Source organism: Pristiophorus japonicus, unplaced genomic scaffold, assembly GCF_044704955.1.
Source record: "Pristiophorus japonicus isolate sPriJap1 unplaced genomic scaffold, sPriJap1.hap1 HAP1_SCAFFOLD_1155, whole genome shotgun sequence".
In the NCBI taxonomy this organism is placed as follows: Eukaryota; Metazoa; Chordata; class Chondrichthyes; family Pristiophoridae; genus Pristiophorus; species Pristiophorus japonicus.
The window spans coordinates 24,867-42,197 of NW_027250816.1; the positions used below are offsets into that span (position 1 = coordinate 24,867).

The 17,331-nt window shown below is 54.2% G+C and overlaps 1 protein-coding gene across 1 annotated transcript in view; it reads left to right on the top strand.

Moving 5' to 3' along the window:
• LOC139241900 (twinfilin-2-like) overlaps positions 1–17,331 on the top strand; it is a 33,668-nt gene that overhangs the window by 3,790 nt on the left and 12,547 nt on the right. The window contains exons 2-5 of the mRNA XM_070870129.1: positions 5,336–5,413; positions 8,381–8,559; positions 11,215–11,310; positions 16,067–16,171. Coding sequence (XP_070726230.1) covers positions 5,336–5,413; positions 8,381–8,559; positions 11,215–11,310; positions 16,067–16,171 — 458 coding nt within the window. The remainder of the gene's footprint in view (positions 1–5,335; positions 5,414–8,380; positions 8,560–11,214; positions 11,311–16,066; positions 16,172–17,331) is intronic.

Below are 17,331 nucleotides of genomic sequence, written 5' to 3' on the forward strand. Positions count from 1 at the left end.
CCACAGATTCACAACCCTCTGGGAGAAGAAATTCCTTCTCAACTCGGTTTTAAATTGGCTCCCCCGTATTTTGAGGCTGTGCCCCCTAGTTCTAGTCTCCCCGACCAGTGGAAACAACCTCTCTGCCTCTATCTTGTCTATCCCTTTCATTATTTTAAGTGTTTCTATAAGATCACCCCTCATCCTTCTGAACTCCAACGAGTAAAGACCCAGTCTACTCAATTTATCATCATAAGGTAACCCCTTCATCTCCGGAATCAGCCTCGTGAATCGTCTCTGTACCCCTTCCAAAGCTAGTGTATCCTTCCTTAAGTAAGGTGACCCAAACTGCACGCAGTACTCCAGGTGCGGCCTCACCAATACCCTGTACAGTTGCAGCAGGACCTCCCTGCTTTTGTACTCCATCCCTCTCGCAATGAAGGCCAACATCCCATTCGCCTTCCTGATTACCTGCTGCACCTGCAAACTAACTTTTTGGGATTCATGCACAAGGACCCCCAGGTCCCTCTGCACCGCAGCATGTTGTAATTTCTCCCCATTCAAATAATATTCCCTTTTACTGTTTTTTTTTTCCCAAGGTGGATGACCTCACACTTTCCGACATTGTATTCCATCTGCCAAACCTTAGCCCATTCGCTTAACCTATCTAAATCTCTTTGCAGCCTCTCTGTGTCCTCTACACAACCCGCTTTCCCACTAATCTTTGTGTCATCTGCAAATTTTGTTACACTACACTCTGTCCCCTCTTCCAGGTCATCTATGTATATTGTAAACAGTTGTGGTCCCAGCACTGATCCCTGTGGCACACCACTAACCACCGATTTCCAACCCGAAAAGGACCCATTTCTCCCGACTCTCTGCTTTCTGTTCGCCAGCCAATTCTCTATCCATGCTAATACATTTCCTCTGACTCCGCGTACCCTTATCTTCTGCAGTAACCTTTTGTGTGGCACCTTATCGAATGCCTTTTGAAAATCTAAATACACCACATCCATCGGTACACCTCTATCCACCATGCTCGTTATATCCTCAAAGAATTCCAGTAAATTAGTTAAACATGATTTCCCCTTCATGAATCCATGCTGTGTCTGCTTGATTGCACTATTCCTATCTAGATGTCCCGCTATTTCTTCCTTAATGATAGTTTCAAGCATTTTCCCCACTACAGATGTTAAACTAACCGGCCTATAATTACCTGCCTTTTGTCTGCCCCCTTTTTTAAACAGAGGCGTTACATTAGCTGCTTTCCAATCCGCTGGTACCTCCCCAGAGTCCAGAGAATTTTGGTAAATTATAACGAATGCATCTGCTATAACTTCCGCCATCTCTTTTAATACCCTGGGATGCATTTCATCAGGACCAGGGGACTTGTCTACCTTCAGTCCCATTAGCCTGTTCAGCACTACCCCCCTAGTGACAGTGATTGTCTCAAGGTCCTCCCTTCCCACATTCCTGTGACCAGCAATTTTTGGCATTGTTTTTGTGTCTTCCACTGTGAAGACCGAAGCAAAATAATTGTTTAAGGTCTCAGCCATTTCCACATTTCCCATTATTAAATCCCCCTTTTCATCTTCTAAGGGACCAACATTTACTTTAGTCACTCTTTTCCGTTTTATATATCTGTAAAAGCTTTTACTATCTGTTTTTATGTTTTGCGCAAGTTTACCTTCGTAATCTATCTTTTCTTTCTTTATTGCTTTCTTAGTCATTCTTTGCTGTCGTTTAAAATTTTCCCAATCTTCTATTTTCCCACTAACCTTGGCCCCCTTATACACATTGGTTTTTAATTTGATACTCTCCTTTATTTCCTTGGTTATCCACGGCTGGTTATCCCTTCTCTTACCGTCCTTCTTTTTCACTGCAATATATTTTTGTTGAGCACTATGAGAGAGCTCCTTAAAAGTCCTCCACTGTTCCTCAATTGTGCCACCATTTAGTCTGTGTTTCCAGTCTACTTTAGCCAACTCTGCCCTCATCCCACTGTAGTCCCCTTTGTTTAAGCATAGTACGCTCGTTTGAGACACTACTTCCTCACCCTCAATCTGTATTACAAATTCAACCATACTGTGATCACTCATTCCGAGAGGATCTTTTACTAGGAGATCATTTATTATTCCTGTCACATTACACAGGACCAGATCTAAGATAGCTTGCTCCCTTGTAGGTTCTGTTACATACTGTTCTAAGAAACAATCCCGTATGCATTCTATGAATTCCTCCTCCAGGCTACCCCGTGCGATTTGATTTGACCAATCGATATGGAGGTTAAAATCCCCCATGACTACTGCCGTTCCTTTTTCACATGCCTCCATTATTCCCTTGATTATTGCCCGCCCCACCGACAAGTCAAGTCAGGAAGCAGTGGCTTAAAGTGAGCCGTTACATTTCATTCGATTATGTTTGATGTCATACAGCAACTCAGTACCGCCCCTCTGACAGCCCCGACACCCCTCCCTATCTCTGTAACCTCCTCCAGCCCCTACAACCCTCCCTATCTCTGTAACCTCCTCCAGCCCCTATACCCCTCCCTATCTCTGTAACCTCCTCCAGCCCCTACACTCCTCCCTATCTCTGTAAACTCCTCCAGCCCCTACAACCCTCCCGATCTCTGTAACCTCCTCCAGCCCCTATACCCCTCCCTATCTCTGTAACCTCCTCCAGCCCCACAACCCCTCCCTATCTCTGCAACCTCCTCCAGCCCCACAACCCCCCGAGATGTCTGCGCTCCTCTAATTCTGCCCTCCTGACCATCCCTGATTATAATCGCTCCACCATCGGTGGCCGTGCCTTCTGTTGCCTGGGCCCCAAGCTCTGGAACTCCCTCCCTAAACCTCTCCGCCTCTCTCGCCTCCTTTTAAGACGCTCCTTAAAACCTCCCTCTGTGACCCAGCTTTTGGTCGCCTGTCCCTAATATCTCCTTCTGTGGCTCGGGGTCTGATTGTGTTTGATAATCGTTCCTGTGTAGCACCTGGGGACGTTTCACTACGTCAAAGGCGCTATATAAATGCATTGTTGTTACTGCGAAATAGTTTCATGTTTAAGATAAAGGGGATGTGTGTGCAGTTTCAGATTGGGTATTGTTGCTGGCAAACCAGACTTCCTAGAAAATGGTTCTTCTTTTGTCCTGAATGAGGCTGCGAAATATCGCTGAGTCGTGGAGTGAGATTGAAACCACTTCCCCCTGACCAGGTTCCGGGTCGGGGACATAGAAACATCGAAACATCAAAAATAGGTGCAGGAGCAGGCCATTCGGCCCTTCGAGCCTGCACCAGCATTCAATAAGATCATGGCTGATCATTCCCTCAGTGCACCATTCCTGCTTTCTCTCCATACCCCTTGATCCCTTTAGCCGTAAGGGCCACATCTAACTCCCTTTTGAATATATCTAACGAACTGGCCCCAACAACTTTCTGTGGTAGAGAATTCCACAGGTTCACAATTCTCTGAGTGAAGAAGTTTCTCCTCATCTCGGTCCTAAATGGCTTACCCCTTATCCTTAGACTGTGACCCCTGGTTCTGGACTTCCCCAACATCGGGAACATTCTTCCTGCATCTAACCTGTCCAGTCCCGTCAGAATTTTATATGTTTCTATGAGATCCCCTCTCATCCTTCTAAGTTCCAGTGAATATAAGCCCAGTCGATCCAATCTTTCTTCATATGTCAGTCCTGCCATCCCGGGAATCAGTCTGGTGAACCTTCGCTGCACTCCCTCAATAGCAAGAATGTCCTTCCTCAGATTAGGAGACCAAAACTGAACACAATACTCCAGGTGAGGCCTCACCAAGGCCCTGTATAACTGCAGTAAGACCTCCTTACTCTAATCCGCTAACCCCCTTTGCTATAAAGGCCAACATTCCATTCGCCTTCCTGATTACTTCCTGTACCTGCACGCTAACTCTGTGTGTCCCGTATAAGAAATAGGAGCAGGAGTCGGCCATTCGGCCCCTCGAGCCTGCTCCGCCATTTAATACGACCATGGCTGATCCGATCATGGACTCAGCTCCACTTCCCTGCCCGCCCCCTTATCGGTTAAGAAACTGTCTATCTCTGTCTTAAATATATTCAATATCCCGGCTTCCACAGCTCTCTGAGGCAGCGAATTCCACAGATTTACAACCCTCAGAGAAGAAATTCCTCCTCATCTCAGTTTTAAATGGGCGGCCCCTTATTCTAAGACCATGCCCCCTAGTTCTAGTCTCCCCCATCAGTGGAAACATCCTCTCTGCATCCACCTTGTCGAGCCCCCCTCATAATCTGATACCTTTCGATAAGATCACCTCTCATTCTTCTGAATTCCAATGAGTAGAGGCCCAACCTCCTCAACCTTTCCTCATAAGTCAACCCCCCTCATCCCCGGAATCAACCGAGTGAACCTTCTCTGAACTGCCTCCAAAGCAAGTATATCCTTTCGTAAATACGGAAGCCAGAACTGCACGCAGTACTCCAGGTGTGGCCTCACCAATACCCTGTATAACTGGAGCAAGACTTCCCTGCTTTTATACTCCATCCCCTTTCAGTGCAGTGTAAGGTTCCCATGGCAATGGTGGAGAGAGTGGCCAGAATGGAACCATTTTCAGCGATAAGAGGAGGACCATTAGATTGAAGACACCTGTCTCTTTAACAGTGGTTGCAAACTCAGTGACACACTCGGTAGTGTCTCTCGCCTCTGAGTCAGTAGGTTGAGGTTTTGAGCCCCACTTCAGAGACTTGAGCCCCAGATTCCAGGCCGACACTCCCTCACTGCCAGTGCTGAGGGAGCGCCGCACTGTCGGAGGGGCGGTACTGAGGGAGCCCCGCACTGTCGGAGGGGCGGTACTGAGGGAGCGCCGCACTGTCGGAGGGGCGGTACTGAGGGAGCCCCGCACTGTGGGAGGGGCGGTACTGAGGGAGCCCCGCACTGTCGGAGGGGCGGTACTGAGGGAGCCCCGCACTGTCGGAGGGGCGGTACTGAGGGAGCGCCGCACTGTCGGAGGGGCGGTACTGAGGGAGTGCCGTACTGTCGGAGGGACGGTACTGAGGGAGCCCCGCACTGTCGGAGGGGCGGTACTGAGGGAGCCCCGCACTGTCGGAGGGACGGTACTGAGGGAATCCCACACTGTTGGAGGGGCGGTACTGAGGGAGCGCCGCACTGTCGGAGGGGCGGTACTGAGGGAGTGCCGCACTGTCGGAGGGGCTGTATTTCGGGATGAGACATTAAACCGAGGCCCCGTCTGCCCTCTCGGGTGGATGTAAAAGATCCCGGGGCCACTATTGGAAGAAGAGCAGGGGGAGTTCTCCCCGGTGTCCTGGGGCCGAGTCCTTCTGATGGTATTGTGTCTTTCTGTCTCTCTGCAGCCACACCTGAATTGCAGCATTTGTTCTCCCGATCGAAGGATGGATCAGTCCGACTGATTCAGGTTCTCATCAGAGAAGGTATGGATTGCCCTGCACGCTGTCCCGTCTGTTGTGTCCATTCCGACTTCGAATCAAACATTCCTCTCTTTATCGCCTCTCTGCTCTCGACCTCCTCCGCGCTCCCTCAATTGTCAGGCCGTTTGTCCCACACCCAGTTCTGGATGAGCAGGAATTCCCTCCAACTCACTATCGGGAAGACCGAAGCCATTGTTCTGGGTCCCCGGCCACTAACTGCGTTCCCCAGCCCCCCCCGAGCCCCTCCCTCTCCCCAACTCCTGTCCCAGCCTGAACCAGACTGTTCCCAACCTCGCTGTCATATCTGACCCCGAAATGAGCTCCCGGCCACATCTCCCGCGGCAGAACTAAACCCGCCTGTTTCCCCCTCCGTAACATCGCCCGTCTCCGCCCCCCCTGCCTTAGCTCATCCGCTGCTGAAGCCCTCATCCGTGACCCCGTTACCCCCAGACTTGACTATTCCAACGCGCTGCGCTCCTGGCCGGCCTCCCACATTCTCCCCGACGTAAACTAGAGGTGATCCAAAACTCGGCTGTCCCCGTGTTCTAACTCGCACCGAGTCCCACTCACCCATCACCCCCTGTGCTCACTGACCCCGTGTCCTAACTCGCACCCAGTCCCGCTCACCCATCACCCCCTGTGCTCACTGACCCCGTGTCCTAACTCGCACCGAGTCCCACTCACCCATCACCCCCTGTGCTCACTGACCCCGTGTCCTAACTCGCACCGAGTCCCACTCACCCATCACCCCCTGTGCTCACTGACCCCGTGTCCTAACTCGCACCCAGTCCCGCTCACCCATCACCCCCTGTGCTCACTGACCCCGTGTCCTAACTCACACCCAGTCCCACTCACCCATCACCCACTGTGCTCACTGACCGACATTGGCTCCCGGTTAAGCAACGCCTCAATTTCAAAGTTCTCATCCTTGTTTACAAATCCCCCCCAGCCCCTACACACCTCCCTATTCCTGTAACCTCCTTCAGCCCCTACACCCCTCCCTATCTCTGTAACCTCCTTCCAGCCCCTACACCCCTCCCTATCTCTGTAACCTCCTCCAGCCCCGACACCCCTCCCTATCTCTGTAACCTCCTCCAGCCCTAACTACCCTCCCTATCTCTGTAACCTCCTCCAGCCCTACACCCCTCCCTATTTCTGCAACCTCCTCCAGCCACTACACCCCTCCCTATCTCTGTAACCTCCTTCCAGCCCCTACACCCCTCCCTATCTCTGCAACCTCCTCCAGCACCTACACCCCTCCCTATCTCTGTAACCCCCTCCAGCCCCTACACCCCTCCCTATCTCTGTAACCTCCTTCCAGCCCCCACACCCCTCCCTATCTCTGTAACCTCCTCCAGCCCCTACACCCCTCCCTATCTCTGTAACCCCCTCCAACCCCTATACCCCTCCCTATCTCTGTAACCTCCTCCAGCCCTAACAACCCTCCCTATCTCTGTAACCTCCTCCAGCCCTACACCCCTCCCTATCTCTGTAACCTCCTTCCAGCCCCTACACCCCTCCCTATCTCTTCAACCTCCTCCAGCACCTACACCCCTCCCTATCTCTGTAACCCCCTCCAGCCCCTACACCCCTCCCTATCTCTGTAACCTCCTTCCAGCCCCTACAACCCTTCCTATCTCTGTAACCTCCTTCCAGCCCCTACACCCCTCCCTATCTCTGTAACCTCCTCCAGCCCCGACACCCCTCCCTATCTTTGTAACCTCCTCCAGCCCCTACACCCCTCCCTATCTCTGTAACCTTCTCCAGCCCCTACACCCCTCCCTATCTCTGTAACCTCCTTCCAGCCCCGACACCCCTCCCTATCTCTGTAACCTCCTCCAGCCCCGACACCCCTCCCTATCTCTGTAACCTCCTCCAGCCCCTACACCCCTCCCTATCTCTGTAACCTCCTCCAGCCCCTACACCCCTCCCTATCTCTGTAACCCCCTCCAGCCCCTACACCCCTCCCTATCTCTGTAACCTCCTCCAGCACCTACACCCCTCCCTATCTCTGTAACCCCCTCCAGCCCCTATACCCCTCCCTATTTCTGAAACCTCCTCCAGCCACTACACCCCTCCCTATCTCTGTAACCTCCTTCCAGCCCCTACACCCCTCCCTATCTCTGCAACCTCCTCCAGCACCTACACCCCTCCCTATCTCTGTAACCCCCTCCAGCCCCTACACCCCCCCCCGAGATGTCTGCAATCCTCTAATTCTGCCCTCCTGACCATCCCTGATTATAATCGCTCCACCATCGGTGGCCATGCCTTCTGTTGCCTGGACCCCAAGCTCTGGAACTCCCTCTCTAAACCTCTCCGCCTCTCTCTCCTCCTTTAAGACGCTCCTTAAAACCTTCCTCTGACCCAGCCTTTCCCTAATATCTCCTTATGTGGCTCGGGGGTCTGATTGTGTTTGATAATACTCCTGTGAAGCACCTGGGGACGTTTCACCTCATTAAAGGCGCTATATAAATGCAGGTTTGTTGTTCAGGGTGCCTCAGTAGGCGAGAGCAGTGCCTCTCTGACTGAGCCACTTTGACCTGGAAGGTCTCTGGATTCTATCCCCCTCCCCCAGCCCCCCTCCGCACCGGCGCTGAGCCGAATGATCGAATTGCAGCCGGGGTGTGTGGGAGGGGGGGGGGGCGGGGTCAGGGGTCAGGGGGGTCAAAGTGGATTCGGAAGGGCGACTTTTTTGCCTCGACCCCTGTGTGGGTGTCGGGGGAAGAACCAGAGCCGTCACAGCGGTGGTGCCCCTCAAGGCCGAAGAGCCGGCCAACAACCAGCGGCCTGGGCCAACCGCGCCCAGTGGGCTATCGAAATGGACCTCCGCTCTCCCTCCGGAGGGGCGGGGAGGGGAGGGGGCGAGGTGGGGAGGTGGTGGGGACGAGGAGGGGAGGGGAGGATGAGGTGAGGGTGGGGACTTACCGTGTGCCCCTCTGACACCGCCCTCTCTCGCTCTCTTGCCCCCAGAGCACCTGGTGGAGGGAGCATGTCGGACACCGAGCAGGACGTGGGAGCAGGATTACGATGAGCTGGTGTTGCCCCTGCTCCAGGACACTCAGCCGTGCTACATCCTGTACTGTCTGGACAGCAGCAACGCCCAGGGTCTGGAGTGGATCTTTCTACTGTGGTCGCCCGAGGGCTCCTCTGTAAGATCGGGTCCTACGGGGTGGGGGGGGGGGGAGGGAGGGGAGGATGCGGCGGAAGGGGAGGGGCAGGAGGGAGCAGGGAGGGGGGAGGCGGAGAGGGCGGGGGGGGTGAGGGGTCAGCCACGTGACCAGACCCGGGGCCCCTCGCGGACACTGCTTGCCCAAGGCCCCCTTCCTCTTGCCCCCCCCCCCCCCCCCCGCCCAACCTCTCCCTTCGTGTTGTCGGGTCCATCCTCACCGCGAGTAACGCCCCCTTTCCCTCTGAACCTCCACCAGGATCAGAGACATTGACAGCGCGGGAGGAGGCCATTCCGGCCCCATCGTGTCCGCGCTGCGCCGGCCGACCAAGAGCCATCCCGGCCTCATCCCACTTTCCCGCTCCGGGTCCGTCGCCCTGTCGGGCAGTTCGGAGGAGGTTCACTCGGTCGATTCCGGGGATGACTTATGAGGAAAGGTTGAGCAGGTTGGGCCTCTACTCACTGGAGTTCAGAAGAATGAGAGGTGATCTTCTCGAAACATCAGCCATGATCGTGTTGAATGGCGGTGCAGGCTCAAGGGGCCGAATAGCCTACTCCTGCACCTATTTTCTATGTTTCTATGAAACGTATCAGATTACGAGGGGGGCTCGACAAGGTGGATGCAGAGAGGATGTTCCCACTGATGGGGGAGACTAGAACTAGGGGGCATGGTCTTAGAATAAGGGGCCGCCCATTTAAAACTGAGCTGCGGAGTGTTATGTACGTAACTGTGTAATACTTGCAGGTGAGCTTCGATGTTGAGAAGATATCTGTTTGCTGTTATGGTTCGCGGCCATGCATGCCTGGGCGATCACGCTGGCCCTTCTCAGCTCTTTGGCATCCAGCAGCTTTCGAAGAATGACCCCGTGGCTGATGCCCAGCACAAACAAAAGTCCCGCAGAGTTTCCCCCCCCCCCAACGCAGCTCCGAGATCGCACGGTCCAGCGAGACGTCTCGAGTCAGCGACATGATCCGCCACATAGAAAATAGGTGCAGGAGTAGGCCATTCGGCCCTTCGAGCCTGCACTGCCATTCAATGAGTTCATGGCTGAACATGCAACTTCAGTACCCCATTCCTGCTTTCTCGCCATACCCCTTGATCCCCCGAGTAGTAAGGACTACATCTAACTCCCTTTTGAATATATTTAGTGAATTGGCCTCAACAACTCTCTGTGGTAGAGAATTCCACAGGTTCACCACTCTCTGGGTGAAGAAGTTTCTCCTCATCTCGGTCCTAAATGGCTTACCCCTTATCCTTAGACTGTGACCCCTGGTTCTGGACTTCCCCAACAGCGGGAACATTCTTCCTGCATCTAACCTGTCTAACCCCGTCAGAATTTTAAACGTTTCTATGAGGTCCCCTCTCATTCTTCTGAACTCCAGTGAATACAAGCCCAGTTGATCCAGTCTTTCTTGTTATGTCAGTCCTGCCATCCCGGGAATCAGTCTGGTGAACCTTCGCTGCACTCCCTCAATAGCAAGAACGTCCTTCCTCAGGTTAGGAGACCAAAACTGTACGCAATACTCCAGGTGTGGCCTCACCAAGGCCCTGTACAACTGTAGCAACACCTCCCTGCCCCTGTACTCAAATCCTCTCGCTATGAAGGCCAACATGCCATTTGCCTTCTTCACCGCTTGCTGTACCTGCATGCCAACCTTCAGTGACTGATGTACCCTGACACCCAGGTCTCGTTGCACCTCCCCTTTTCCTAACGTTCTGGCCCCGGAGCGATGGTGCGTGTCGAAACGATACCTGTCCATGAGGGATACTCTCCTTCGGATTGAGGAGGTCCCTGACCAGTATGCACAACTCTGTGTGTTCCTTCTCCGTTGGTTTTGGCGGATGCGAGCAGATTCGTGATGAGGCCGTATATTTTCGGCCCACAAACGCTGAGGAGAACTGTCTTGCGCTTGACCGCATTCGTGTCTCCGTCCAGCTCGTTGGCCACAAAGTACTGGTCGAGGCCCTCGACGAAGGCTGCCCAATCTTCCCACCCTCTGTGAATCTCTCTCATATTCCAGCGGCAGCCATGCTTGCGTCAAGGTTGGTATTCTGGTACTCGTCGCCAATTGTTGTGTCTGGAGGAACTCCACAAGGCTGGGCACTGTGAGCTAAACTGAGTGTGACCTTAGTCTTTATTCCAACTCCAGAGTGCCTAAACAAGGCGGCAGCCGACCTTTTAGACTGGCCCTGCACCTGTGTGCAGGTGACCATTAGGACTCCCAACAGTTGCGCCCTCTGGTGGCAAGTATTACAGAGTTACGTACATAACGAGGAGAAATTTCTTCGCTCAGAGGGTTGTAAATCTGTGGAATTCTCTGCCCCAGAGAGCTGTGGGGGGCTGGGCCATTGAATATATTTAAGGCGGAGATAGACAGATTTTTGAGCGATAAGGGAGTGAAGGGAGCGGGCGGGGAAGTGGAGCTGAGCCCAAGATCGGATCAGCCACGGTTGTATTGAATGGCGGAGCAGGCTCGAGGGGCCGAATGGCCGACTCCTGCTCCTGTTTGTGATGTTCGAAGCGACGGACCATTGCTCCCTGCGTTTCGGAGTGGTTTGTGTGGACCCGAGTTGAACTCTCTCGCTCTCTCTCTCTCTCTCTCTCTCTCGCTCTCTCTCTCGCTCGCTCTCTCTCAGATCCGACAGAAGATGCTCTACGCAGCCACCAGAGCCACGTTGAAGAAGGAGTTTGGCGGCGGGCACATCAAGAACGAAGTCTTTGCCACCCAGTTGGTACGTTGCGGACTTTCTCTTGTGGGGGGGAGTCGGGGGGGGGGCGGTTGGGGGCAGGCGGTTAATCGGGTTCCGGCAGGTCAGGGGCGAACGTGGATGGGCCGGGGTGTGTGTGCTAGTGACACGTCCTTGTGATCCGCAGGCTCGGTCTTCCTTTCCCACTGTGTCGTAATAACATAAGGAACAGGAGGAGGCCGTTCAGCCCCTCGAGCCTGTTACATTAGGGACAGGAGGAGGCCGTTCAGCCCCTCGAGCCTGTTACATTAGGGACAGGAGGAGGCCGTTCAGCCCCTCGAGCCTGTTACATTAGGGACAGGAGGAGGCCGTTCAGCCCCTCGAGCCTGTTACATTAGGGACAGGAGGAGGCCGTTCAGCCCCATCGAGCCTGTTACATTAGGGACAGGAGGAGGCCGTTCAGCCCCTCGAGCCTGTTACATTAGGGACAGGAGGAGGCCGTTCAGCCCCTCGAGCCTGTTACATTAGGGACAGGAGGAGGCCGTTCAGCCCCTCGAGCCTGTTACATTAGGGACAGGAGGAGGCCGTTCAGCCCCTCGAGTCTGTTACATTAGGGACAGGAGGAGGCCGTTCAGCCCCTCGAGCCTGTTACATTAGGAACAGGAGGAGGCCGTTCAGCCCCTCGAGCCTGTTACATTAGGGACAGGAGGAGGCCGTTCAGCCCCTCGAGCCTGTTACATTAGGGACAGGAGGAGGCCGTTCAGCCCCTCGAGCCTGTTACATTAGGGACAGGAGGAGGCCGTTCAGCCCCTCGAGCCTGTTACATTAGGGACAGGAGGAGGCCATTCAGCCCCTTCGAGTCTGTTACATTAGGAACAGGAGGAGGCCATTCAGCCCCTTCGAGTCTGTTACATTAGGGACAGGAGGAGGCCGTTCAGCCCCTTCGAGTCTGTTACATTAGGAACAGGAGGAGGCCATTCAGCCCCTTCGAGTCTGTTACATTAGGGACAGGAGGAGGCCGTTCAGCCCCTCGAGCCTGTTACATTAGGGACAGGAGGAGGCCGTTCAGCCCCTCGAGCCTGTTACATTAGGAACAGGAGGAGGCCGTTCAGCCCCTTGAGCCTGTTACATTAGGGACAGGAGGAGGCCGTTCAGCCCCTCGAGCCTGTTACATTAGGGACAGGAGGAGGCCGTTCAGCCCCTCGAGCCTGTTACATTAGGAACAGGAGGAGGCCATTCGGCCCCTCGAGCCCGCTCCGCCATCCAATCAGATCGCGGCTGATCTTCGACCTCAACTCCACTTTCCCGCCCGATCCCTCGATTCCCCTCGAGTCCAAAAACCTACCGATCTCGGCCTTGAATATACTCAATGACTGAGCCTCCACAGCCCTCTGGGGCAGAGAATTCCAAAGATTCACCCCCCCTCCGAGTGAAGAAATTCCTCCTCATCTCAGTCCTAAATGGCCGAGCCCTTATCCTGAGACTGTGTGAGCCCTGGTTCTAGACTCCCCAGCCCCGGGGGGGGGGAAACACCCTCCCTGCATCTAACCCTGTCAATCCCCCTCAATGAGATCACCTCTCTGGATAAACTCCAGAGAATATCGGCCCAGTCTGCTCAATCCCTCCTCATCGGACAACCCCCCCATCCCAGGGATCAGTCTGGTGAACCTTCGCTGCACTCCCTCTATGGCGAGTGTATCCTCCCTTAGGTAAGGAGACCAAAACTGTGCACAATACTCCAGGTGTGGGTGCAATGTATACACCTGTCCGTATGCTCACCGGTTTGTTGGCCCCGGAGCCTCCCTCGGGAGCCGGCGCCTCACAACTTGAGCCTCCTCCGGGGAAATCCCCTCCGTGCCTTTCGGTTCCGCGCGGAGGGAGGGGATTCCTGTACGGGGCTGCCCCTGCACACTCTCCACCTTGCCATCCTCGCCTGCCGTCCGGACACGCCCATGGCGTACCATCTTGCCGTCCGGAGGAGGCGGGAGGTCCCCGATGGAGGGCACTCTACGCGGGAGTCCTCCCACTGTTCATCGGGGACTTGGCCTGGAGGCTGGTGCACGGAGCAGTCCCGTGCAACAAATTTTTAAGCCGGTTCACGGGCTCCCAGGCCGCCTGCAATTCCTGCGGTCTGGAGGAGTCCGTGTTCCATGTTTTTATCGAATGCGCGAGGTTGCAGCCCATTGTTCCACTATTTAAAGGGGCTGCTCCTCAATTTCTGGCTGCACTTCAGTCCCACTTCAGTCCTGATCTTTGGGCTCCCTGTGCGGAGGGGAGCGGGCAGGTCCGAGGGCCTCCTCGTGGGGCCTGCTCCTGGGCCTGGCCAAGGGGGGGCCATCAGACAGTTCGGGCAGCGGACGGTCGAGGGGGTCGTTCAGCCCCGACTGCCTGCCTCTCTTCCGCGGTTACATCCGAGCCAGGGTGTCCCTGGAGATGGAGCACGCGGTGTCCACCGGTACGCTCGCGGCCTTCTGCGAGAGGTGGGCGCCGGAGGGACTGGAGTGCATCATCACCACCCCCCCCCCCCCCCCGGCAACCAACTTCTAATTTGATTGGTTCAGTGTTCCAAAGTTTAATTGTTAATTTGACGATTTTATGATTTATAGTTTTACCCCAAAATAGTTGTAGAGCTGTTGAATGGGATGTGGCTTAGCCAGTCACGTGGTGTTCACAAGACTCAATAAAACCCCGGCCAGTTGGGTTCGGGGGATGAGGTATGCAGTTGTGAGCTCGATGGATGAACTGGTAATGTGCAGTGTGATTGTTAAACCTTTGGCGAATAAACCAACTGGCCCTCAAATCTGCCACCCAGCTCATGGTCTACAGGGCTGTAGTGATACCTGCCCTCCTGTATGGCTCAGAGACATGGACCATGTACAGTAGACACCTCAAGTCGCTGGAGAAATACCACCAACGATGTCTCCGCAAGATCCCGCAAATCCCCTGGGAGGACAGACGCACCAACGTTAGCGTCCTCGACCAGGCCCAACATCCCCAGCATCGAAGCACTGACCACACTCGACCAGCTCCGCTGGGCAGGGCCACATTGTCCGCATGTCCCCCCCGACACGAGACTCCCCAAAGCAAGCGCTCTACTCGGAACTCCTTCACGGCAAACGAGCCAAAGGTGGGCAGAGGAAACGTTACAGGGACCACCCTCAAAGCCTCCCTGATAAAGTGCAACATCCCCACCGACACCTGGGAGTCCCTGGGCCCAAAGACCAGTCCCGCCCTAAGTGGAGGAAGTGCATCCGGGAGGGCGCTGAGCACCTCGAGTCTCGTCGCCGAGAGCGTGCAGAAACCAAGCGCAGGCAGCGGAAGGAGCGTGCGGCAAACCAGTCCCACACTCCCCTTCCCTCAACCACTGTCTGTCCCACCTGTGACAGGGACTGTGGCTCCCATATTGGGCTGTTCAGCCACCTAAAGAGCAGGGAGGTCTTACTGTAGTTGTACAGGGCCTTGGTGAGGCCACACCTGGAATATTGTGTTCAGTTTTGGTCTCCTAATCTGAGGAAGGACGTTCTTGCTATTGAGGGAGTACAACGAAGGTTCACCAGACTGATTCCCGGGATGGCGGGACTGACATATGAGGAGAGACTGGATCGACTGGGCTTATATTTACTGGAATCTAGAAGGATGAGAGGGGATCTCACAGAAACATATAAGATTCTGACAGGATTGGACAGGTTAGATGCAGGAAGAATGTTCCCGATGTTGGGGGAAGTCCAGAACCAGGGGTCACAGTCTAAGGATAAGGGGTAAGCCATTTAGGACCGAGATGAGGAGAAACTTCTTCACCCAGAGAATTGTGAACCTGTGGAATTCTCTACCACAGAGAGTTGTTGAGGCCAGTTCGTTAGATATATTCAAAAGGGAGTTAGATGTGGCCCTTAGATGTGGTTAAAGGGATCAAGGGGTATGGAGAGAAAGCAGGAATGGGGTACTGAGGGAATGATCAGCCATGATCTTATTGAATGGTGGTGAAGGCTCGAAGGGCCGAATGGCCTACTCCTGCACCTATTTTCTATGTTTCTATGTCTCACTTTAGGAGTGGAAGCAAGTCTTCCTCAGTTCCGAGGGACTACCTATGATGAATAAACCAACGAGTTCTTAATGGCAATATGTTGCTATGAATTCTTCAGCAAAGAACCCATGAAGCAAATACTACATCATCATCATCATAGGCAGTCCCTCGGGATCGAGGAAGACTCGCTTCCACTCTAACAATGAGTCCTTAGGTGGCTGAACAGTCCAATACGAGAGCCACAGTCCCTGTCACAGGTGGGACCGACAGTGGTTGAGGGAAGGGGAGGGTGGGACTGGTTTGCCGCACGCTCCTTCCGCTGCCTGCGCTTGGTTTCTGCACGCTCTCGGCGATGAGACTCGAGGTGCTCAGCGCCCCTCCCGGATGCACTCCCTCCACTTAGAGCGGACTGGTCTTTGGGCCCAGGGACTCCCAGGTGTCGGTGGGGATGTTGCACTTTATCAGGGAGGCTTTGAGGGTGGGTCCCTTGTAACGTTTCCTCTGCCCACCTTTGGCTCGTTCGCCCGTGAAGGAGTTCCGAGTAGAGCGCTTGGCTTTGGGGAGTCTCGTGTCTGGGGGGACATGCGGACAATGTGGCCCTGCCCAGCGGAGCTGGTCGAGTGTGGTCAGTGCTTCGACGCTGGGGATGTTGGGCCTGGTCGAGGACGCTAACGTTGGTGCGTCTGTCCTCCCATGGAGCAGATTCATTACAGGGGGTCTCACCCAGGACCCTATATAACTGCAGTGTCTCTCTCTCTCTCTCTCACTCTGTTGTAGGACGATATCAACCTGAAAGGTTATCGGAAATACCTAGTATCGGACGCAGCCCCTGCGCCCCTCACAGCCGCGGAACAGGAGCTGCAACAGATGAAGATCAATGAGGTAAACGCCCAGGGGCCCGTGCTTCGGGTGTCTGCTTCTGACCATGATACCTTTATGCCCCACACCAGCTCTCCGTCCATCTCTCTTTCTCTCTTCTCCCCCCCCCCCCCCCCTTCCCCCATCACCATATCCTTCTATTCCTTTCTACCTCGCCTTCTCCAACTTCCCCCTTAAAGTGCATCTTTCGGAAGGCAAGTCTTGTTTGGCGAGCTCAGTGGATCATTGTGAAGAGGTAGCAGAGAGTGTCGACAAGGGCACTGCAGTAGATGCAAGTTATCTAGATTTTCGAAAGGCCTTCGATAAAGGTCGCCCGCTGCTTAACTGGTATCCACCGCCGCTCCCTGTGGCAGCGAGTTCCTGTGCAATGTCACCTCTTGCTATTGAGGGAGTGCAGCGAAGGTTCACCAGACTGATTCCCGGGATGGTGGGACTGACATATCAAGAAAGACTGGATCAACTGGGCTTGTATTCACTGGAGTTCAGAAGAATGAGAGGGGATCTCATCGAAACGTTTAAAATTCTGACGGGTTTAGACAGGTTAGATGTAGAAAGAATGTTCCCGATGTTGGGGAAGTCCAGAACCAGGGGTCACAGTCTGCTGGATATAAAGGCCAGCGCCCCATTAACCTTTAAGATTATTTTCTGTACCCGTTCAGGACATTTTAATGATCGATGTACCTGGAGCCCCCAAGTCTCTTTGAACCCTCACCGTAGATAAGAACATAAGAAATCAGAGCAGGAGCCAGCCATTCGGCCCCTCGAGCCTGCTCCGCCATTTAATACGATCATGGCTGATCCGATCATGGACTCAGCTCCACTTCCCTGCCCGCCCCCTTATCGGTTAAGAAACTGTCTATTTCTGTCTTAAATTTATTCAATGTCCCGGCTTCCACAGCTCTCTGAGGCAGCGAATTCCACAGATTTACAACCCTCTGAGAGAAGAAATTCCTCCTCATCTCAGTTTTAAATGGGCGGCCCCTTATTCTAAGACCATGCCCCCTAGTTCTAGTCTCCCCCATCAGTGGGAACATCCTCTCTGCATCCACCTTGTCGAGCCCCCTATAATCTTATACCTTTCGATAAGATCACCTCTCATTCTTCTGAACTCCAATGAGTAGAGGCCCAACCTGCTCAACCTTTCCTCATAAGTCAACCCCCTC